Here is a 17,126-nt window from a genome sequence, read left to right on the forward strand (position 1 = left end):
AAATGTGTCCTCTGCATTTAATTCATATGTGACATAGCAGGGGGCAGCTAATTCAGTGCCCGGGGAGCAGTGCTTGGGGGCGGTACCTTGCTCAGGGTACCTCAGTGGTGCCTTGCTGGTCAGGGATTCAAACCTGCAATTGTCATTTATAAGTGTGCTTCCCTAACCATCAAGCCACCACTGTCACAGGTAATGGCAATATCCATAAAATGTTGTTCACTAGAAAAAGTAGTTCAAAGTGAAAATTATACAGTTTGCTCCCTGTAATCAAAACCAGTACAAATCATCAGTTGGGAACCACTTTGAAACACGGCTTCAAATTGGAGACTCCTATTAGAATCTTTATTGGAATTCCTACTACATCATATGGGAATATTGGATGTGACACAACGGACACGATCTGCAATTACGGGCACTACTTACGAATTATATGCCCTAATTACAATATACAATCACCAGTAATTTTAGGAACAAATATAACTAAATAACTGAGATTCCAAAGACATACGTGTATAGTTTATTGAGTACAAAATGAACCATGGCAAACGTATAAAATATTTAAATATCAGAAATGATCTAAGCTTTTTTGGGGTTTACTTATGAAAATAAATAATTATAGAAAACACGTTGTCAGGAAAAGCGCATCCGGTTATTGTTTCAAACCATAATTTACACACCAGTTTGGGGCTCAAAATCCTATTTAAAACCAAATGAAAATTCAGCTGAAAAAGTACAATGTTTACATCACTTCTCACAGATGGCCGGACGTGCTCTGAACCGGCCCCATCAAGGTCTATTGCAAACTTGGTCGCTTTCTACGTTTTTCGCACTAATCAAATAGTTCGATAGTTTATAGGTGGACAAACTGCCGTGCGAATATTCGATAACGGGTTTACAGAACAAGCCAACAAATCCCGGTCCCTCTTCTGGGAACATGGAGATGATGATGCTGATGATGATTGGCTGTGGGGTGCGCTTCGATTGGCTGTGGAGTTTTAAGTCCCGCCCTAATATGGTGACGTACCTCCGCTCTTCCTCCAACTCTCGTTGTCGGCTGCTGAACTGGGGATTGAACTGAACGCTTTTCTCGGATCTAGCGCTGATTCCTGCGCAGGGGGACCGGGGACCGAGAAAAGCGTATGATTCGGTAAGTATCCCTTAAACACACGTCATTTCGGCTGACCGTCAAACGAAATATATGACACCATTGTCTTTTTTTAAAATGGAAAGGTAACTTTGATCACCAAGTTATGCCTACATCGGGGTACGTTAGGCAATTCATCCATGTAAAAATTGTTTTAAACTAGTGGAGAAAGCCGAGAACAATGTTCGCCCACTAACTAGTCAGCTGGTTTTCCTGCGCGACAGAAAGATGCGATCGTCACTAGCAGCTAGGGAGTCGGCTGCTAACCAGCCAGCTAACGGTATTGCGAAAAGTACGCTTCACCTACGGTCGGCTTCCTTAGCCAGGAGTCGAGCTGCTAATGGCGAGTGAAATGGATCACACTTCCGACACCCCCACCCGCCCCCAAAAGTGGGAATACAGGCTGTTGGACCGGGAATTTGTCACAGATTTTGGGGGGGGAGGGGGGCCCGGGATGAAGGGCGACACGTGACTGTTTTGCTGCTCGGATCGGATCGCTGGTCCTGACTGGTTCCCACTAAGCAGCTTCTTGCAGAGCTTCGGTAAACACGGGCTTCACCGTAACTGCACGCTGCATTCATGCTGAAATACAACATACAGTGATGATGCAGTCATTTCTAAGCGCCATAACAACTTATACACGTCACTCCTGGAGAGCTGCGAGAGGAGGCCCTCCATATGAATCCAGCTCGTTGTAAAATTGTTTGCAGACTGATGTTAAGGCAAACCGATTGGTGCGTGACTCAGACCAGTTCATCAGGCTGTTTATACGACCTGTGGTGTGATTATTATTTCATGATGTTATATTAGACACTCTTTCTGTTTTCCAGGGCGTAGATCCAAGTAAGGGCTAGTACACCATCAGGCGGTGAATGTGTCTCAGACTGCTGGGCAACTTGAAACACTAACGCTCACGCCTCCTGCTGGTGGAGCTGTGGGAGGCGCTGGCAGACATCCAGTCCCCAGCGAGAGCACCGGCGCTCAGTGGCATGCCCAGGCCTGCGCTGAGGGGGGCTTGAGAAGCGACGGACAAAGGCTTGGCTCCGGAGGAGCGGACGCAGACGGCTGAACGATGCCACTGGGTCTGGGTCGGAGGAAGAAGGCTCCGCCGCTTGTGGAGAACGAGGAGGCGGAGCCGATTCGGGCGGGCCTTGACGTGGCGGGGCTGGACGGCGTGGGGGCCGGCGGCGCCCGGGAGGGGGCCTCCCTAGGGACGGTCACCCCGGGTCTCCCCCCACCTCCCGCCAGCCTCAGGCCGCGGCTGGTTTTCCACACGCAGCTGGCCCACGGGAGTCCGACCGGGCGCATCGAAGGCTTCAGCAACGTGCGGGAACTTTACGCCAAGATCGGGGAAGCCTTCGGGATTCCGCCGGCTGATGTGGGTGGCGCAGGAAGCCAGTAATATCTCCATAATAACAGGGGGGAGACAATCCAATAAGCTGTGGGCACATTTCAGAATGTAGGCTTGTTTTTAGTAGGAAATATCACCAAGTAGGTGACTCTTGCGGACCACCTGATCATGTATTATTCCGTATAAATAACGTAGTGATGTATTACCTCACAATTGCGGAAACTTAGTTGTGAAAGATGCTATATAAAAATAAATTGAATTGAATTTTAGTTGTATACCCCCTCGTTCCAGGTGATGTTCTGCACACTGAACACCCACAAGGTGGACATGGAGAAGTTGCTGGGCGGCCAAATCGGGCTGGAGGATTTCATCTTCGCCCATGTGAAGGGCCAGAGGAAGGAGGTGGATGTATTTAAGGGCGAGGACGCCCTGGGGCTCACCATCACGGACAACGGGGCCGGATATGCTTTCATCAAGGTGGGTGGGGAAGGCAATCGAGGACTGGAAGTGGATCACTGGGTGGGGGGGAAGTGAGGAAATTTCCTTTCCGATAGGCTGCAGAATATGTTGTTTTATTGTAATTAGTAATTAACAAGGAGTTATCTGCTATTATATATTCTTTGGTTACTAATTAATTGTTGTAAAACTTGCAGGGCTGAACTTTTAGGAACAAGGCAGACTGGCTTTCGGGGGAGGGGGGGGATGGCGTTTGTTAACATGCTTATTTAAAAAAAAAAAAAACTGCGTATTTCAGAGAATTAGAGAAGGAAGCATCGTTCACCAAATGCAACTTGTCAACGTCGGGGACATGATCGAATCCATCAACGGAAAGAGTCTGATTGGCTGTCGGCACTACGAAGTCGCCAAGATGCTGAAGGACCTGCCCAGGGGGCGGAACTTCTGCCTCAAACTGGTGGAGCCCCTGAAGGCCTTTGGTGGGTTGGGGTGTCAGCAAATCAGTTTGACCTTACAGGGAATTGTGAATTTTTGTCACCCACTATAACACTATAATAATTTCATTTTTCTTTTTTTTTTTTACAAATGGCTGTATTAACAGTAAGAGGGGAGATGTGTTCTTTTTTTTAAAATTCGTTTTTATGTTTATGTTTACAGATATGATCAGCCAGCGATCTGGGGGTGCCCGAGCTGGATCCGGGGGGGGCCAGTTGGGGACGGGGAGAGGGACACTGCGTCTGAGGTCCAAGGGGCCTGCTACTGTGGAGGAATTGGTACGTTTGCTGGTGTTGTAAACCCTCCGTCACCCCCACCTGCCCCCTCTACCTGGATGAAGAGGGCAGTCAACAGAGTATATGGTGTCTGAGAAAACAATAGCCCCCCCCCACCCCCTCGCCGTGGCTGGCAGTGGTTTGAGTGTAACCTCTCTCTGTCTCTTTCACCTCACTGTCGCTCAGCCATCTGCTTTTGAAGAGAAGGCCATTGAAAAGGTTGATGACCTCCTGGAGAGCTACATGGGAATCAGAGACAGTGAGCTGGGTAGGGGGGCCGCTCGCGTTACGCCGTGTGTGTGTGTGTGTGAGGGTGCGGTCGTCATGGTTACTCATCCAGGCGTGTCTGTGACGTGCAGCGGCCACCATGGTGGAGCTGGGCAAGGACAAACGTAACCCTGATGAGTTCGCCGAGGCACTGGACGAGACCCTGGGCGACTTCGCCTTCCCTGACGAGTTCGTGTTCGACGTCTGGGGGGCCATTGGCGACGCCAAGGTGGGCCGGCTGTGACTGAGACCGGAGCCGACGTCCCGGCGGGTTTCCCGACCACCGCCTCACCGAACGAGCATCACGCCTTCGCTTTATGAAAAGACATTTCGCTTTCCGAGCAGGGAGCTTCATGTAGGATGTTGTGGGACCGTCGTCCAGGCTGCTTTGCCCTTTAACCTTTGACCTTTTGCCCTACGTGCCGTTTTCCTGTGGCATTGGTTAGATAAATGAGGGACTGAGTCTGCCATTCATGGACCACAAAGGCCCAGAGTTCTTTACCCGTACACACTACAAGCTCTGGGTTAGTCTTAATTTAAAAGCAAAGCGATGTGGTTTACTGTAACCTAGGACCCTGACTGAGACCTCATTACACACATCAGCCTGATTTTAACTTTCCAGTAAGGCTTTCCTTTTTGCTGTTTTTTTTATTTTTTTTTAACCTAAAATGGAGGGAGACCCCCCCCTCCCCAAATGAACTTAGCCAAACAGTGTGGTATTCTTTCTTTTACCCGTAATGAAGCACTGCTCGTTAACCGAAAACCGAAAAATAGTATTTGTGGGCCTGGTTACTGACTTTCCCCGTGCTGCCTGTAGGGGGCTCAGTGTTCGGCACCGTGACCTCTCGTCTTTAGGGCTGGGGGTTCGAATCCCGTCCCTGTCTTTGATCATGTGTAGCTGACATTCTCCCTGTATTCAGGCGGTTAGGTGAGTTTGCATCTCGGTGTGTGAGTGTCCCCTGGCCTGTGCCCCTTGCATCCTGGAATGGACACTGATTTACTATTGCCCTGTTCTGGAGATGTGGTATGCAACATAGGTAGATGTACTACAGTATAAATACTATAGCATATTCCAGCTTTTGTATGAATAGCACCCAACCACTGGAAAACATGTACTATAACTCTGCACAGAAGAAGCTGAACATGGAGTGAACTGTGGTCATGTGATGCAGGAACTGACTGATCACATGATGAAGTTCTGTGACAAGTCATGTGATGAAGGATTTGAAGTTGCCAAAATAACTACATAAATAAGTTTCCTAGTGCTGATGCATGCTTATATATTTTTTATATATATAAATGATGTAGGAAATGTATGAAGGAAAGAATGTGGCAGTATGTGAAGCTTTTTAAATCAAAGAAGTAAAATGAGGGGAATTGAGACCCAACAGTGGGCGGAGTTACGCTGCCGTGTCTATCACTGACTGGTTTGATCCACTACATACCGGTGCTATTTAGGGTAGTAAGGCAGTAAGTGACAGCACGTGACAATCACACTCGTGCATTTTCAAAACCTCCGTTTCCCCCATCGATCTAGAATAAGACACTAATAGGAACAGTGCATTCAGCAGATATACTGATAAAATTATACGCGACTAGGATTTCAGTAGTGGACACTTTGGCAGGGAGCATTTATATAGTAATAATGTACAGGTTTGATGTTTTAGTTCAGAAAAATTGAAATTTTTGAAAAAGTCTTTAGGTAAGCAATCATGGACCACTGGATGGATGACAGATTTTTTTTTTCTTTTAACGAGTGGGGGGTGGTTGGAACCGTCTGATGGTTTTATTTCTTCCTCTGACAAGCATAAAGAGCATGAGTGTTGCTGACAGCCTGTGACGTGTGTTACTTTCCAGCCCCTTTGGAAGGAAAATCCTGCTGTAAGGACCATCTGTCACCATGGGAACACTGTCTGACTGTCCGGCTCTGACGATTTGTCCCGGCCTACACCTATTTTTGTAACGACTAATCCATGTTTTGTGTGCCCCATGTGATAAAGTCTAGTCATAAACTGCAGTTTATTGTTATATATGCTTTTGTAGTGGTATGTTTTGAGAGAGTTTCACACTAACCCTGTTTAACAGTATTATTACTGAATCGCTATGTGGAAGAGGACTGATTAAATGTCACTAAACTCGCACTGAAAAAGGTCACCTGCTGTTTTCTGTGACATTAACATTCTTAATAATAAGTGTCATATTTACAGTGTAAATTCATGTTGTATTTGATTTTGGTTTCTTCTCCCCTTGGGGGTTGGCTGGGGGGGGGGGAGCCTCCATCACAGCTGCGTCACAGTGATCATTAGCGCGGGTCATTAGAGTCTGTTGTAGAAACACACACGATGGCTATGGGCACGGCCAGATCCCTACACCCCCCCCATCTCCACACACACACACCTCATGGGGAGGGGGGGGGGGGGGGTGTAGGGACCTGGCCGTGCCCAGAATACTTGCAGTACTGGGTTTTTGGCAGCTTTTAAAAGAATTCTATGTGGAGTACAGCCCCCCCTGTGCAGCAGTGTATGACATTTATACATCAAAAACATCACCAATGAACCATAACGCGCCTAATAAATGCTCCCCAGGCTGTGTGAAATAAAGTCATTGCATACACATAAAACCATAAAGTGCCTAATAAATGCTCCATGCCCTTAATAAAATATAAACATAGCGTACATAGCGTGTAGAGGGTGTGTGGGTGGAGGTGAGCATGAGGGTGGGGTTTACATAAAACAGCAGCCTGAGGGCCTTTGTTAGATCATGAATGTCGTCATAGGTAATGGTGCTTGGGCCCATAATGCAGCAGGTTTTGCTTATATGAGGAATACCGCTTACAGTAAGGTTACCCGAACCATGTTGCTATCGAACACACAGCTGGAGGGCGGGTCTGGCCAGTCGTAGAGCAGGATTTGCGGTATCAGCTTTGTAAAAATGAGTTTTCTGCCATCGGATTGGCCTGGGGATATGATTTCATGGGCCCGAGTTTCTCCAGTTTCAGGGTTTCAAATCTGACCATTTGACCGCCAGAAGAATCTATACTTGAGTTTTTCAACAAAAAACAAAATGTCCTGGTAGCCTTGGAGTCCTGGTGAAGGTAAGAGCACTCAGGCACCTGCCCCTATTTCAGTGACGCAGTCACTGGGGCATGAGTCTCCAAAACAAGCCAGTTTCTACTGCAAACATGCTGCAAAGCATCAGCTCCTGCTTCACCTGCTTCAACACCTGCTGTTGTCAAACATCAAACATACGCAGTGTATTCTGGGTATTGACCCTCAGGAGAGGTTTCGTTATAACTACGCTACTCCAAGGATGTGGTGGTGGAGGGGGCGTGGTCTTGGAAGAGGAGGCGGAGCTTAAACTAATTTTGATTCAGCTGTGATGTAAGCGCGAGAGTGCCTTCGGTATCTTGTCGTCCATCTCCCTGTCGAGCCGGCGGTGGGAGGACATGTTCGTTAGGGTCTGAGGGAGCGACAGGGTACACTAGCAGCACTGGAAGGTTCTAGACAGGATTTCAAAAGGGTGCAGACTTGACTACAAGGAGGCTAAAGGAGGGAGTGAAGGGTCTATTTCAGGAAGAGATACCCGATCCCCTGAGGTCAGCCGGTTAGCGATGTCTCTACGTCCACGTGCAGCATCGCAGCCTGGGAGGCCAACGCCTGTGCAGAGTCCCGGGCTGAGCCACTTGCAGCGTCGCCGGGCCTCGTCGAGCCGGACCGCGGCCCGCCTGGAGGAGGAGCTGACGTGCCCGGTGTGCTGCGAAATCTTCCGTGAACCCGTGGTGCTCAAGTGCAGCCACAGTTTCTGCCGCTCCTGCCTGCGGCACTTCTGGCAGCGTAACCCGGGAGGGCGCGAGTGCCCCGTTTGCCGGCGCAAATGCTCGCTGACGGAGCCTCCCGTCAGCCTGGCGCTTAAGAACGTGGCTGAGAGTTTCGTGCAGCAGCAGGGCTCCAGCCCGGAATCCGGGGCGGGGGGCACCGCTGCCCCCGTCGAGCCCAAGGTGCAGTGCGGCCTGCACGGGGAGCCGGTGAAGCTCTTCTGCCAGGATGACGAAGAGGTGCTCTGCTTTGTCTGCCAGACGTCCCGGAGGCACGCAGGACACCGGGTGTGTCCGCTGGACGAGGCCGCGCCCGACCTCAAGGTGAAAACCAGGGGACCGTCTCCTGCCCCGAGAATTTGGCATTTCCGCATCTATTCCTGTCACGGAAAATATAAGATAAAACTGTGTGACAATGCGTAGCTCTCACTGTGCAGGATTTAACAGTATAACCGTTTAGGAATACCGAAAATAAAGAATACAACGTAATGCAAGAATGCATTGTAATACAAGTAGAATACAAGTATGAAGACAAAAAAGGATAAAATGCTGAGGTATGAAACTAAAGTGGGAGTGTATAAATGTGCAAAAATACAAGATATCTTATGCATGCGAGAAAGAATGAAACAGACTATTAGTAAATACTATTAAAAGCCAAGAAGTGTCAGGAAAGAAGCGAAAGTGAAAAATACAAAAGGCATAGAGATTCAGGATTCAGGAAACTTGGTTGTTCAGGATGTTAAATTCAGATTAAATAACAGATTCTGACAAGTGGTCAGTTTAGACGGGCGTAAAATCATTTTTGAGAACATATCAATAAATTTGCCAGTTAAGATGGCCATCATTCTTTTTGGGGGTTGGGTGTCTGATTCTGCAAAATTTCTGGGTGTTTCTCTATGGATGCCAGTGTCTTGATCATTTATTACAGTGCTGTCGAAAAGTCTTCAAATAAAATGAAATTTAAATTATCTTAATTTAATTTCTTTGCAGCAACCGTCCGATACACCTATGTATTCTTTGACTCCACTGAACCACTAGCACACAGCACATGACTGATCGAAACCTCATTGAAATATCTAACTAATTAATTAAGTGAACTGGTGGTGAAATCTAACAAACACATGGAATGGCTGAGGTGCGCCTGAGGAGAGGTTTGCAAACTGAAGTGGTGAGCATCTAGCCATCCAACAAGACATCAGTAACTTTTTGGAGAACAAGAAAGTTTTTATGGATTAACTGTAATATATATTTTAATGTTAAATATTGTTTTTTCCCCTGAGCAAATATACACTTACTACCCAAAGAAATACTTTGAAACATTGCCCAAGTCCCTTGCACGGTACCTCATTCATTCATAAACAACACCTGAGCGATATTGCATAAATATTCCCATTTAACGTTAATCAGTTGTATTGTTTTGAACCGTAGTGAGCATTAACCTGGGGTGCAAACTGAAGAGAAGTGAGGCAATCATCGCTGATGTGGAACTTCAGCTTTAGGCCAGACAGGCGTGAAGTGAATTTTACAGGATGTAATTTTACAGGGAGTAGTAAAATGGCCTTTAACGTTTAATCGCTCGCGTCTAGTAGGTGGTTTGATTTAGCATTAGCACGCTAAGAGACGACTAGTCGGTTTATTTATTTGTTCTATCAGGCGGAACTGAAGCAAGACTTGGGACCTCTGAAGAAAAGCCTGAGGCACCTTTACGAAGCGAAGCAAGAATGCGACGACTCGGCCGTGCACATCAAGGTAGCTGGCGTGTAAGTGGCGATGTGAAGTCGCTAACGTTACGTTTTGCGACAATGGTGGCTGGTGTCTGCAAACCATCCAGAGCTGGTCCTGACAAAATATGTTTCGGGAAGATGTTTCCAGTGCGGCATAATATTCCCCATGCCTTCCGCTGGTCACTTGTTCCCCGCTGCTTCCAGAACCAGATGCAGTGGGCCGAGCAGCAGATCAAAGACGAGTTTGAGCAGCTTTACCAGTTCCTGCGGACCGAAGAGGCTGGCCGACTGGCAGCCCTCAGGGAGGAGCACGACAGGAAGTGCCAGCTGGTGAAGAGGAAGACGGACGGCCTGACGCGGGACATTCTCTCGCTCTCTCACACCATCATCGCCATCGACAACGAGGTCGCCGCCAGTGACAGCCTGTTTCTCCAGGTAATGCAACAGCTGATTGGGCAGATGACAGTTTATGGTCTGACACTTGTTTTTTTTCCCCACTCTTATGGCCTAATTTAACCCAAATCAAGGCTGTAAATACCTATTTATATTAACATACAGCAGAAATCCCACTTTAGGCATATTGATTGCAGGGAGGCAAACGAGGGGGTGCTGATGAGGTGGGGGGGCTGGCTTGGCTTGTGGAGGATTACAGTGATGCCGAATGACCGTGTTATTTTCAAGTCAAGGAATGCATTTGGATTTGGAAATGGCTGAGCTGACACACTTTGACAGACGTAAACTCATAGTTCTATACCAACAGCAGTTTCATTTAAACATCATTTTCTTTGACTGACATTTGCACAGTACTGTTAATACCACACGAGATTTCACCATACCCGTTTAATGTAATCAAGATATTAATGTCGGTCATTGTTTTTTTTCCCCAGAATTACAAGAACACCAAAAAAAGGTATGTGATCTGTCGCTCATACCCTCCCCGCCTAACAAAACTCCTACTGGCACTGGACTGACTGTTTTGATATTTGCTTCTGCAGAACCCAATGCACCATACAGGAACCAGGGAAGATTCCAGGCGCCCTGATCAATGTGGCTCAACACCTGGGCAACCTGAAGTATAGGGTTTGGGAGAAGATGTTGGGGATTGTTAAGTACAGTGAGTCTTCCTCTGAAGTTGTGTGCGGGATGGGAGGGAGAGCTTGTATGTTGGGATTTGATGGTCATACGCAAGACTAACCTCAAGGCTGCAATCCATCCACAAAACAACTGCAGGCCTCTCCAAACCAAACCACACCACACCAAACCAAACCAAACCACACCAAACCAAACCAAACCACAACACACCAAACCACACTACACCAAACCAAACCAAACCACACCAAACCACACCACACCAAACCAAACCACACCAAACCAAACCAAACCACACCAAACCAAACTAAACCAAACCACACCAAACCAAACCACACCAAACCAAACTAAACCAAACCACACCACACCAAACCAAACCAAACCAAACCAAACCAAAAAAAAAAATACCTAAAAGAAAATAAAATTCTCCAGGACATGAGAACAGCCAGCACACCTGATGAACCCTTTATGATGCTGATAAATCACAAAAAAGGTTAAAATCCGCACGAGTGCCCTTGCCATGAGGAATTTATGGGCAAGTACATTTTTACCTTATTTGTTTTGTTTTGGTTTGCATATTCTTACACCATCCTGGGGCACAGACTTACTACTGGCAATTTTGAGACCCCAGATCACTGGATTTAGCTTTTGGGCTAATAATCCACATACAGAGACAAGGGTGGGAATTAAACCCTTAATCCTGGAGGTGTGAGACTACAATGTTACCCAGTGGCCCTCTGTGGGACTGTTGTTTTCATTTGTTGGATTAATTTGGGGATATTTCTGTGAGCAGGTAATGAGTGCTTTTTGTTTGTCTTTCGTTGGTCCATTTACATATGCTTTTCTGTTACACCAAAAATTCTTCTGCGTTCTTCAGCCCCAGTGATGCTGGACCCCAACACCGCCTACGCCTGGCTTTCCCTGTCTAGTGACCTGACGAGCGTGACCAACAGCGGGGCCGTCCAGGAGGTGCCCGACAACCCTGAGCGTTTCGACCACCTGGTCTTCGTCCTAGGCGCGGAGGGCTTCTTGTCGGGCCGACACGTCTGGGAGGTGGAGGTGGGAAACAAGGAGGACTGGGTCCTCGGCGTGGTCAAAGAATCTGTCAACAGGAAAGGGAAGATGTCGGGCAGACCTGAGGACGGCTTCTGGACCATCTCGCACTGCGAGGGGGAGTTTACTGCCATGACCACGCCCCGCACCCCCCTCAAACTGAACGGCCCCTTGGAGAGGGTCAGTGTACAGCTGGACTACAACTCTGGCCTGGTGTCCTTCTCCAACCCACTGACCATGACGGCTATATACACCTTTAAGGACCACTTCACAGAGAGGATGTTCCCGTTCTTCTGTCCTGGTGCAAACATCAATGGCAACAACTCCAAGCCGTTGAGTGTCTCTCCGGTGAAAGTGGCAGTGTGGAACAGTGCCACCTGGTGACCTGTAAGGGTTTCTACCAGAATGGTTTGAGAAGAGTAATGGGAAATGTGATCCTCAATGCAGCAGTGGGTGGGATTAGCCTATGCTGTCAGTCACTTCCTGGTTTCACCTAGTGGGAAACAGTCAGATAAGGAATGGGTGCTATGTTGACTGGTTGATTGACAGTGCACTGTAATCCCGCCCACAATATCTTCCATTTTCCTCACTAGGTTTGATGGCTTCTAAGTTAGGCCCGCACAACCCGCACAACCATCGCCTATTTACATGTGTTTTTACATATTTAAGCTTCAAAAGGAGCAAAAATGCCAAAGCTGACTGTTCTGCAGTCTAAGGTGATCGTTTCAGTCTGAAGGTGGCATTTTGATTAACGTTAAATCTGAGTGCGTCTTTAAATGGGCGAAATACCGATTATTGCTGAATTAAAGGTATTCGCAATGTTAGCATATGTCAAGTGACATAATATTTGCTGAATGAATGAGAGTTTTATAGTAGTACAGTATACATTATCCAGCACGTGTTGCTAGCCTGACATATCTCCTTTTTTCTGTGTGCCGATGTCTGGTTTTGTGAGGATTATTTTACCACAAGATTAAAAGTTTTGAGGCTCGTTTAAAAGAATCTCTTACAGAACGTACTAAAAACAGCTTTTTTGAAATTGCCTAGTTATACTCATGGGTACTTGTTGGGGGAAAATGCCAAGATTTTAAGCTTGTCTTATAGGGTTTCTGAGAATCCTTTGCACATATTTACACAATTAATTCAAAGTTCAGCCTTTGATCAGCACTGAATGTAGCTGTAATAATGATTGTCTTTTTCTCTGCGCTCCCTCACAGCCTCTGGCAAGACGCTTAATGAACAAGCATCTTTACAAGCCAGACTCATGGCTAATGAACCAGGAGCCCGTTCAGCGTAAACAGACCCCGGCCGTGCAGCTGAGCCAAAGTACAAAAGCATGAAACGTGTGATTTCCTTTGTATATTGCCTGATCTTAGCCTGGGAGCCCTCAAGCCTGACGGCTTGACCTCTGTGGACCAGTAGTTGTTTGTTTTGTTGTTGTTGTTCATAGAAAGAGGAGAGAAAAAGCAGACAGACGAGTGAGAAGACAGTGCGGATATCAGGCCGACGCGCGAGAAGGTTTTTGTCGCAGGCGGTCTGTGGAGAGGGCTTCACAGACACAAACATTAGTACATTTACCCCTTTTTACACTAACAAAAAGAGTATTTTACTAATAAAATGGTGAAACTACACATGGTTACAATTGGGACTATATGTAAATATATGCAGATATTGTGATTATTTTATTACCGTATTGGACTTAGGAATTTCAATCACCACCGGTGCATTTATAAAGAAATGGAAGGGGCGCCCTTTGATCCGAATAAATGACGTGCTAGTAAAGAAATAGCCTTAATTTATTGTTTTTTTTTTTTTTAAAAAAGAGCACCAAAACCAAATTAACCGATTCCTCAGAACTCTGCTACATGTATAACTGACATAGTTTCTTGTAACTGAATAATTCCACTGTCACTTTAGATCAGAGGTTTTCAGCTGGTTCACATTTTTCCTTGGTCATTAAGTCATGACCCGATATATTTTTAAAGCACATACTCCCAGTGCCACCAGTTAAGAAATGCTCCTTACAACTGGACACCTAAACATGAGGGAATTCTTCATGAACCTCAATAATGACCCATGAACTATCAGAATTATCTGGGGTGGTTTTTAATGACAGGCAGTGTGTGGCAGTATTAATAAATACCAGCAGGGGGCGGTGTGTGGTTCAGTGAGTTAGGCTGCTGTACCTGTGATTGGAAAGTTGCTGAGTGAGTTTACCGTTGGTCCCCCGAGTAAGGCTCTTGACCCCAACGCACTATAGATTGTCTGTCCCTAGTTTCTCAAATAGAAAAGTATGTTGCTTTAAATAAAAGTGTCAGCTAAGAATATATGTGGTAACACTTCACTTGACGGGGCACTAATAACAAATCATGAACAAATATAGTCACTATTTGGGAAAAAAGATACATCACGATTCGTTAATGATGATCAAACATGAGATCAGTATTTCATTTGTGTTATTCATTACTTGTTCCTTCAGTGGGTCCTTCGGTAATTCACAAAGGTTTACAGAATTAACAGATATAGTAGATATACAGATATACGCTCCTCTACTTATGAAGGAGATACGTTTCGAACGGCCGCTCATAACTTGAAATGTTCGTAAGTCGTTATTCAACAACATTTTAAAGGTATACGCAAGTACTAGTAAGCTGGGAGTCCGCACGCTACGCTGCTACGCGGCGGGAGTAGTGGCCAGAAGTCGTACTAGGCAGAATTTGCACGCAGAAAAAAATGATATTATGGACAGGAAACGGGAGACCAATGAACACAATTTGGACTTACAGTCCCTTTCGTTCTTATGTCTGAAAGTTCGTAAGTTGAAAGTTCGTAAGAGTTACGTCTGTAGTAACAAATATAGTAAAAGCTTATGATAAAACATGCATCACGATTCATTAATGATGAATTAACATTAAAATGGTAGATTAATATGTAACTAAGACTTAGTTTGTGGTTAATTAATACATAAATAATAGTATAATACTATATTATTTGTGCCCCATCGAGTAAAGTGTTACCATAAATGTCAGTGTGATGTACAGATTTGGGTGGTGGTGGTTCAGAATTGAATGAAACCAGAACAATATGTGGAAGGAAGTCAGGAGGACCAGAATGGGATGTCAGAGTCAATGAGTTATAGGAAGCTGGGGGAGGGGCTTTACAAGAGAAGACCTAGTGAGGGTAAAATGCATTATGGGAGAGAGATAGCTTTCGCCATAGCGACCTCAGCTGCAATCTCTCTATGACTCACCATCACTGATACATGCAACTGCATCGGAGAGCTGCTCGGAGGAGGAAGTGCAGTTTGAGGAAGTCAGCAGTTTGAGGGAGGGTGGGGTGAGAATCTATGAGGTTTCTAAGTGGAGCTGAGGGCAAACAGTAGATGACATCAGTCAAGAGGCAGCAGTCACCTCTCCTGTGATGCACATCCCCATTCAGTTAATGTTCAGCTGTTCGTGAGATGCAACTCATTTCCGCCTGCGGTACCTTATTTGGACGAGCGACCCTCGCTTCCTCGCCGCTGTTCCAGTGGTACAGGCCATCTCGACATATCCCTGGCATGCTGCTCGCTGTTATTCTCGCCCTTATTTCAATAGCTTTGTCTCCCATTACGGGAGAACTCATCAAAGTCAGCGGGCTCAGTGGTGGGAAAGCTGTAATACAATGTGTCTACGACGGTTACTACGGAACCAACCAGAAGTACCTGTGCAAAGGGGAAGTATTTAAATATTGCAGTGATGTAATTAAAAACAATTTAGACGAGATCTTCATTGAAGACCAGAGATTTAAGCTGTACGACGACAGGAATCAAAATGTCTTTACGGTGACCATCTCCAGCCTGTCAGAGGAGGATGCGGGGACATACTGGTGCGGGGTAGACATTTATGCGGCTATTGACATTTCCACAGAAGTGCAGCTGGTGGTGCAAAAAGGTATAGTTCAAATGAGTTTTTTTTATGGTTATTGTCACGATCTGCCGAGCCAGGACCGAAGAAGTACGGACAGGACTCAAGCGATCGGGAAACACGGGATTTATTTGAGACCGAGAATAGGCAGAACAACACAATGACGTTAATGACAGGACTGGGGAAACAAACTGAAACGCGGACTAAATACATTAAACTAATGACAGCAACAGGAAACAGCTGGTGAACACGGGGAATCCACACGAGGTTGATGAGGGGGCGTGGCACACTGGAGGATCAAACGAGCGGGGCGTGACAGTTATTACATATTTACCTTTGGGCAGAGGAAGTTAGAACAGGGCAGATGAATAATGTCAGCTAATAACCTATCTTCAACTTTACATCAGCTCAGACCTCCACGATACGCCTGACCTCCGTGAGTCACACTCAGAGACCACGTCTGGACACTACCTTTACCTGGACAGGCAAGTTTCTATCTTGACACCCACACAATGTATAATCTTAACAGAATAGAATAGAATAGCTTTATTGTCATATACATGCTCTATATGCTACGTATTATATAAAATAAAGTAATAATATATACTATATATAGCTTAGTGTTTCACTAGTGCAGTAGTGCAATCACGTTCGATTTAGCAGTATTAAATGTAACACTGTAAGATTAAAAGATTATCAGCAGTCATATGGATAAGAATTAACAGCATTGAAATTATGTACCAGTTACTATGTAAGTATCACAGTAGTTCAGCCTTGTCACGATTTCGTAGTGCACTATAAAGTGAATGAAATTTACAGTTGAGAATTCAAACAGCACTACAAAATGGCTGGCTCACTGTATAGCGGACACAGCCAACTCCCAAGTCCACATGCAGAGAAATGTGATCCGGTCTTAATGAAATAAATGTCTGAAATACTACCGAAATTTCCACTGAAATTTCCCCAGTACTCACTATACGTGTTACAGACTATTAAATGAATTATACTGAATGATTTGAATGATACGGTTATGATCCGTTTCTGATCTGGCATGCATTTCATATTTCTAACATTCATATATTACCTTAGGGCGTCCACATCATTATTCATTAGAATAACCCCAAATTGAATACTCTTACAGCCAGATGTGTGAAACATGCTACTTTTTGTAAAGTCAGACAGCGTTGTTCCTGTAAGTGAGGGTGAGGGGCATCAAGTTTGATCAGCTAGAGGAAACGGTTTTGCATAATGCTTCATGATGTAATCCTGATTTCCTTCTGCTTTTGGGACTTAGTTGTGGAGGAGATCTGCCTTCAGACCCGTGGAGAGCAGAGAGGCGGCGAGAGCTCCTTTGCACACTGTACCTGCCCCCTCATACACCCTCTTTTAGGTACTGTGCTCATGTGGGCTTGGTTTTGCACTGCCTGACATCTTTGCCCAAAGAGTTCCACTGTTTGACTTGTTTAAAAAATGTCTGTCTCAGACTAAACAGGAAGCCCAGCTCCCCCACAGGACCGCTGAAAGAACTGAATTGTTCAGTGTAACGATATAAA

At 45.8% G+C, this 17,126-nt stretch overlaps 3 protein-coding genes across 3 annotated transcripts; all 3 read left to right on the forward strand.

The window, feature by feature from the left end:
* The first annotated feature begins 980 nt into the window (after nucleotides 1-980).
* gipc1 (GIPC PDZ domain containing family, member 1) lies at nucleotides 981-6,201 on the forward strand. Its single transcript, XM_048990718.1, has 7 exons — nucleotides 981-1,147; nucleotides 1,975-2,522; nucleotides 2,787-2,972; nucleotides 3,250-3,430; nucleotides 3,609-3,724; nucleotides 3,908-3,989; nucleotides 4,081-6,201. The coding sequence occupies exons 2-7, from the start codon at nucleotides 2,217-2,219 to the stop codon at nucleotides 4,230-4,232; spliced, it is 1,023 nt and encodes a 340-aa protein (XP_048846675.1). The 5' UTR covers nucleotides 981-1,147; nucleotides 1,975-2,216; the 3' UTR covers nucleotides 4,233-6,201.
* Nucleotides 6,202-6,876: 675 nt separating this feature from the next.
* Nucleotides 6,877-13,454, forward strand: trim35-12 (tripartite motif containing 35-12). The gene is made up of 6 exons (XM_048990678.1): nucleotides 6,877-8,126; nucleotides 9,456-9,551; nucleotides 9,731-9,961; nucleotides 10,414-10,436; nucleotides 10,522-10,640; nucleotides 11,493-13,454. The coding sequence occupies exons 1-6, from the start codon at nucleotides 7,599-7,601 to the stop codon at nucleotides 12,050-12,052; spliced, it is 1,557 nt and encodes a 518-aa protein (XP_048846635.1). The 5' UTR covers nucleotides 6,877-7,598; the 3' UTR covers nucleotides 12,053-13,454.
* A 1,423-nt stretch (nucleotides 13,455-14,877) lies between these two features.
* On the forward strand, nucleotides 14,878-17,120 carry LOC125717614 (CMRF35-like molecule 5). Its single transcript, XM_048990759.1, has 3 exons — nucleotides 14,878-15,600; nucleotides 15,981-16,058; nucleotides 16,868-17,120. The coding sequence occupies exons 1-3, from the start codon at nucleotides 15,129-15,131 to the stop codon at nucleotides 16,999-17,001; spliced, it is 684 nt and encodes a 227-aa protein (XP_048846716.1). The 5' UTR covers nucleotides 14,878-15,128; the 3' UTR covers nucleotides 17,002-17,120.
* The last annotated feature ends 6 nt before the right edge of the window (nucleotides 17,121-17,126 follow it).

This window comes from Brienomyrus brachyistius, chromosome 22 (assembly GCF_023856365.1).
Source record: "Brienomyrus brachyistius isolate T26 chromosome 22, BBRACH_0.4, whole genome shotgun sequence".
Taxonomy (NCBI): Eukaryota; Metazoa; Chordata; class Actinopteri; order Osteoglossiformes; family Mormyridae; genus Brienomyrus; species Brienomyrus brachyistius.

What these genes read in the sequence shown, in the direction of transcription:
- gipc1 (XM_048990718.1), top strand. Translation starts at nt 2,217, where the DNA reads ATGCCACTGGGTCTGGGTCGGAGGAAGAAGGCTCCGCCGCTTGTGGAG. An exon ending in TCGGGATTCCGCCGGCTGAT is followed by an intron (nt 2,523 to 2,786) that starts GTGGGTGGCGCA and finishes CCCTCGTTCCAG; the next exon opens with GTGATGTTCTGCACACTGAA. An exon ending in AATCAGAGACAGTGAGCTGG is followed by an intron (nt 3,990 to 4,080) that starts GTAGGGGGGCCG and finishes TGTGACGTGCAG; the next exon opens with CGGCCACCATGGTGGAGCTG.
- trim35-12 (XM_048990678.1), top strand. Translation starts at nt 7,599, where the DNA reads ATGTCTCTACGTCCACGTGCAGCATCGCAGCCTGGGAGGCCAACGCCT. An exon ending in AGGCCGCGCCCGACCTCAAG is followed by an intron (nt 8,127 to 9,455) that starts GTGAAAACCAGG and finishes TTGTTCTATCAG; the next exon opens with GCGGAACTGAAGCAAGACTT. An exon ending in ACTCGGCCGTGCACATCAAG is followed by an intron (nt 9,552 to 9,730) that starts GTAGCTGGCGTG and finishes CGCTGCTTCCAG; the next exon opens with AACCAGATGCAGTGGGCCGA.
- LOC125717614 (XM_048990759.1), top strand. Translation starts at nt 15,129, where the DNA reads ATGCAACTCATTTCCGCCTGCGGTACCTTATTTGGACGAGCGACCCTC. An exon ending in GCAGCTGGTGGTGCAAAAAG is followed by an intron (nt 15,601 to 15,980) that starts GTATAGTTCAAA and finishes ACTTTACATCAG; the next exon opens with CTCAGACCTCCACGATACGC. An exon ending in CACTACCTTTACCTGGACAG is followed by an intron (nt 16,059 to 16,867) that starts GCAAGTTTCTAT and finishes TTTGGGACTTAG; the next exon opens with TTGTGGAGGAGATCTGCCTT.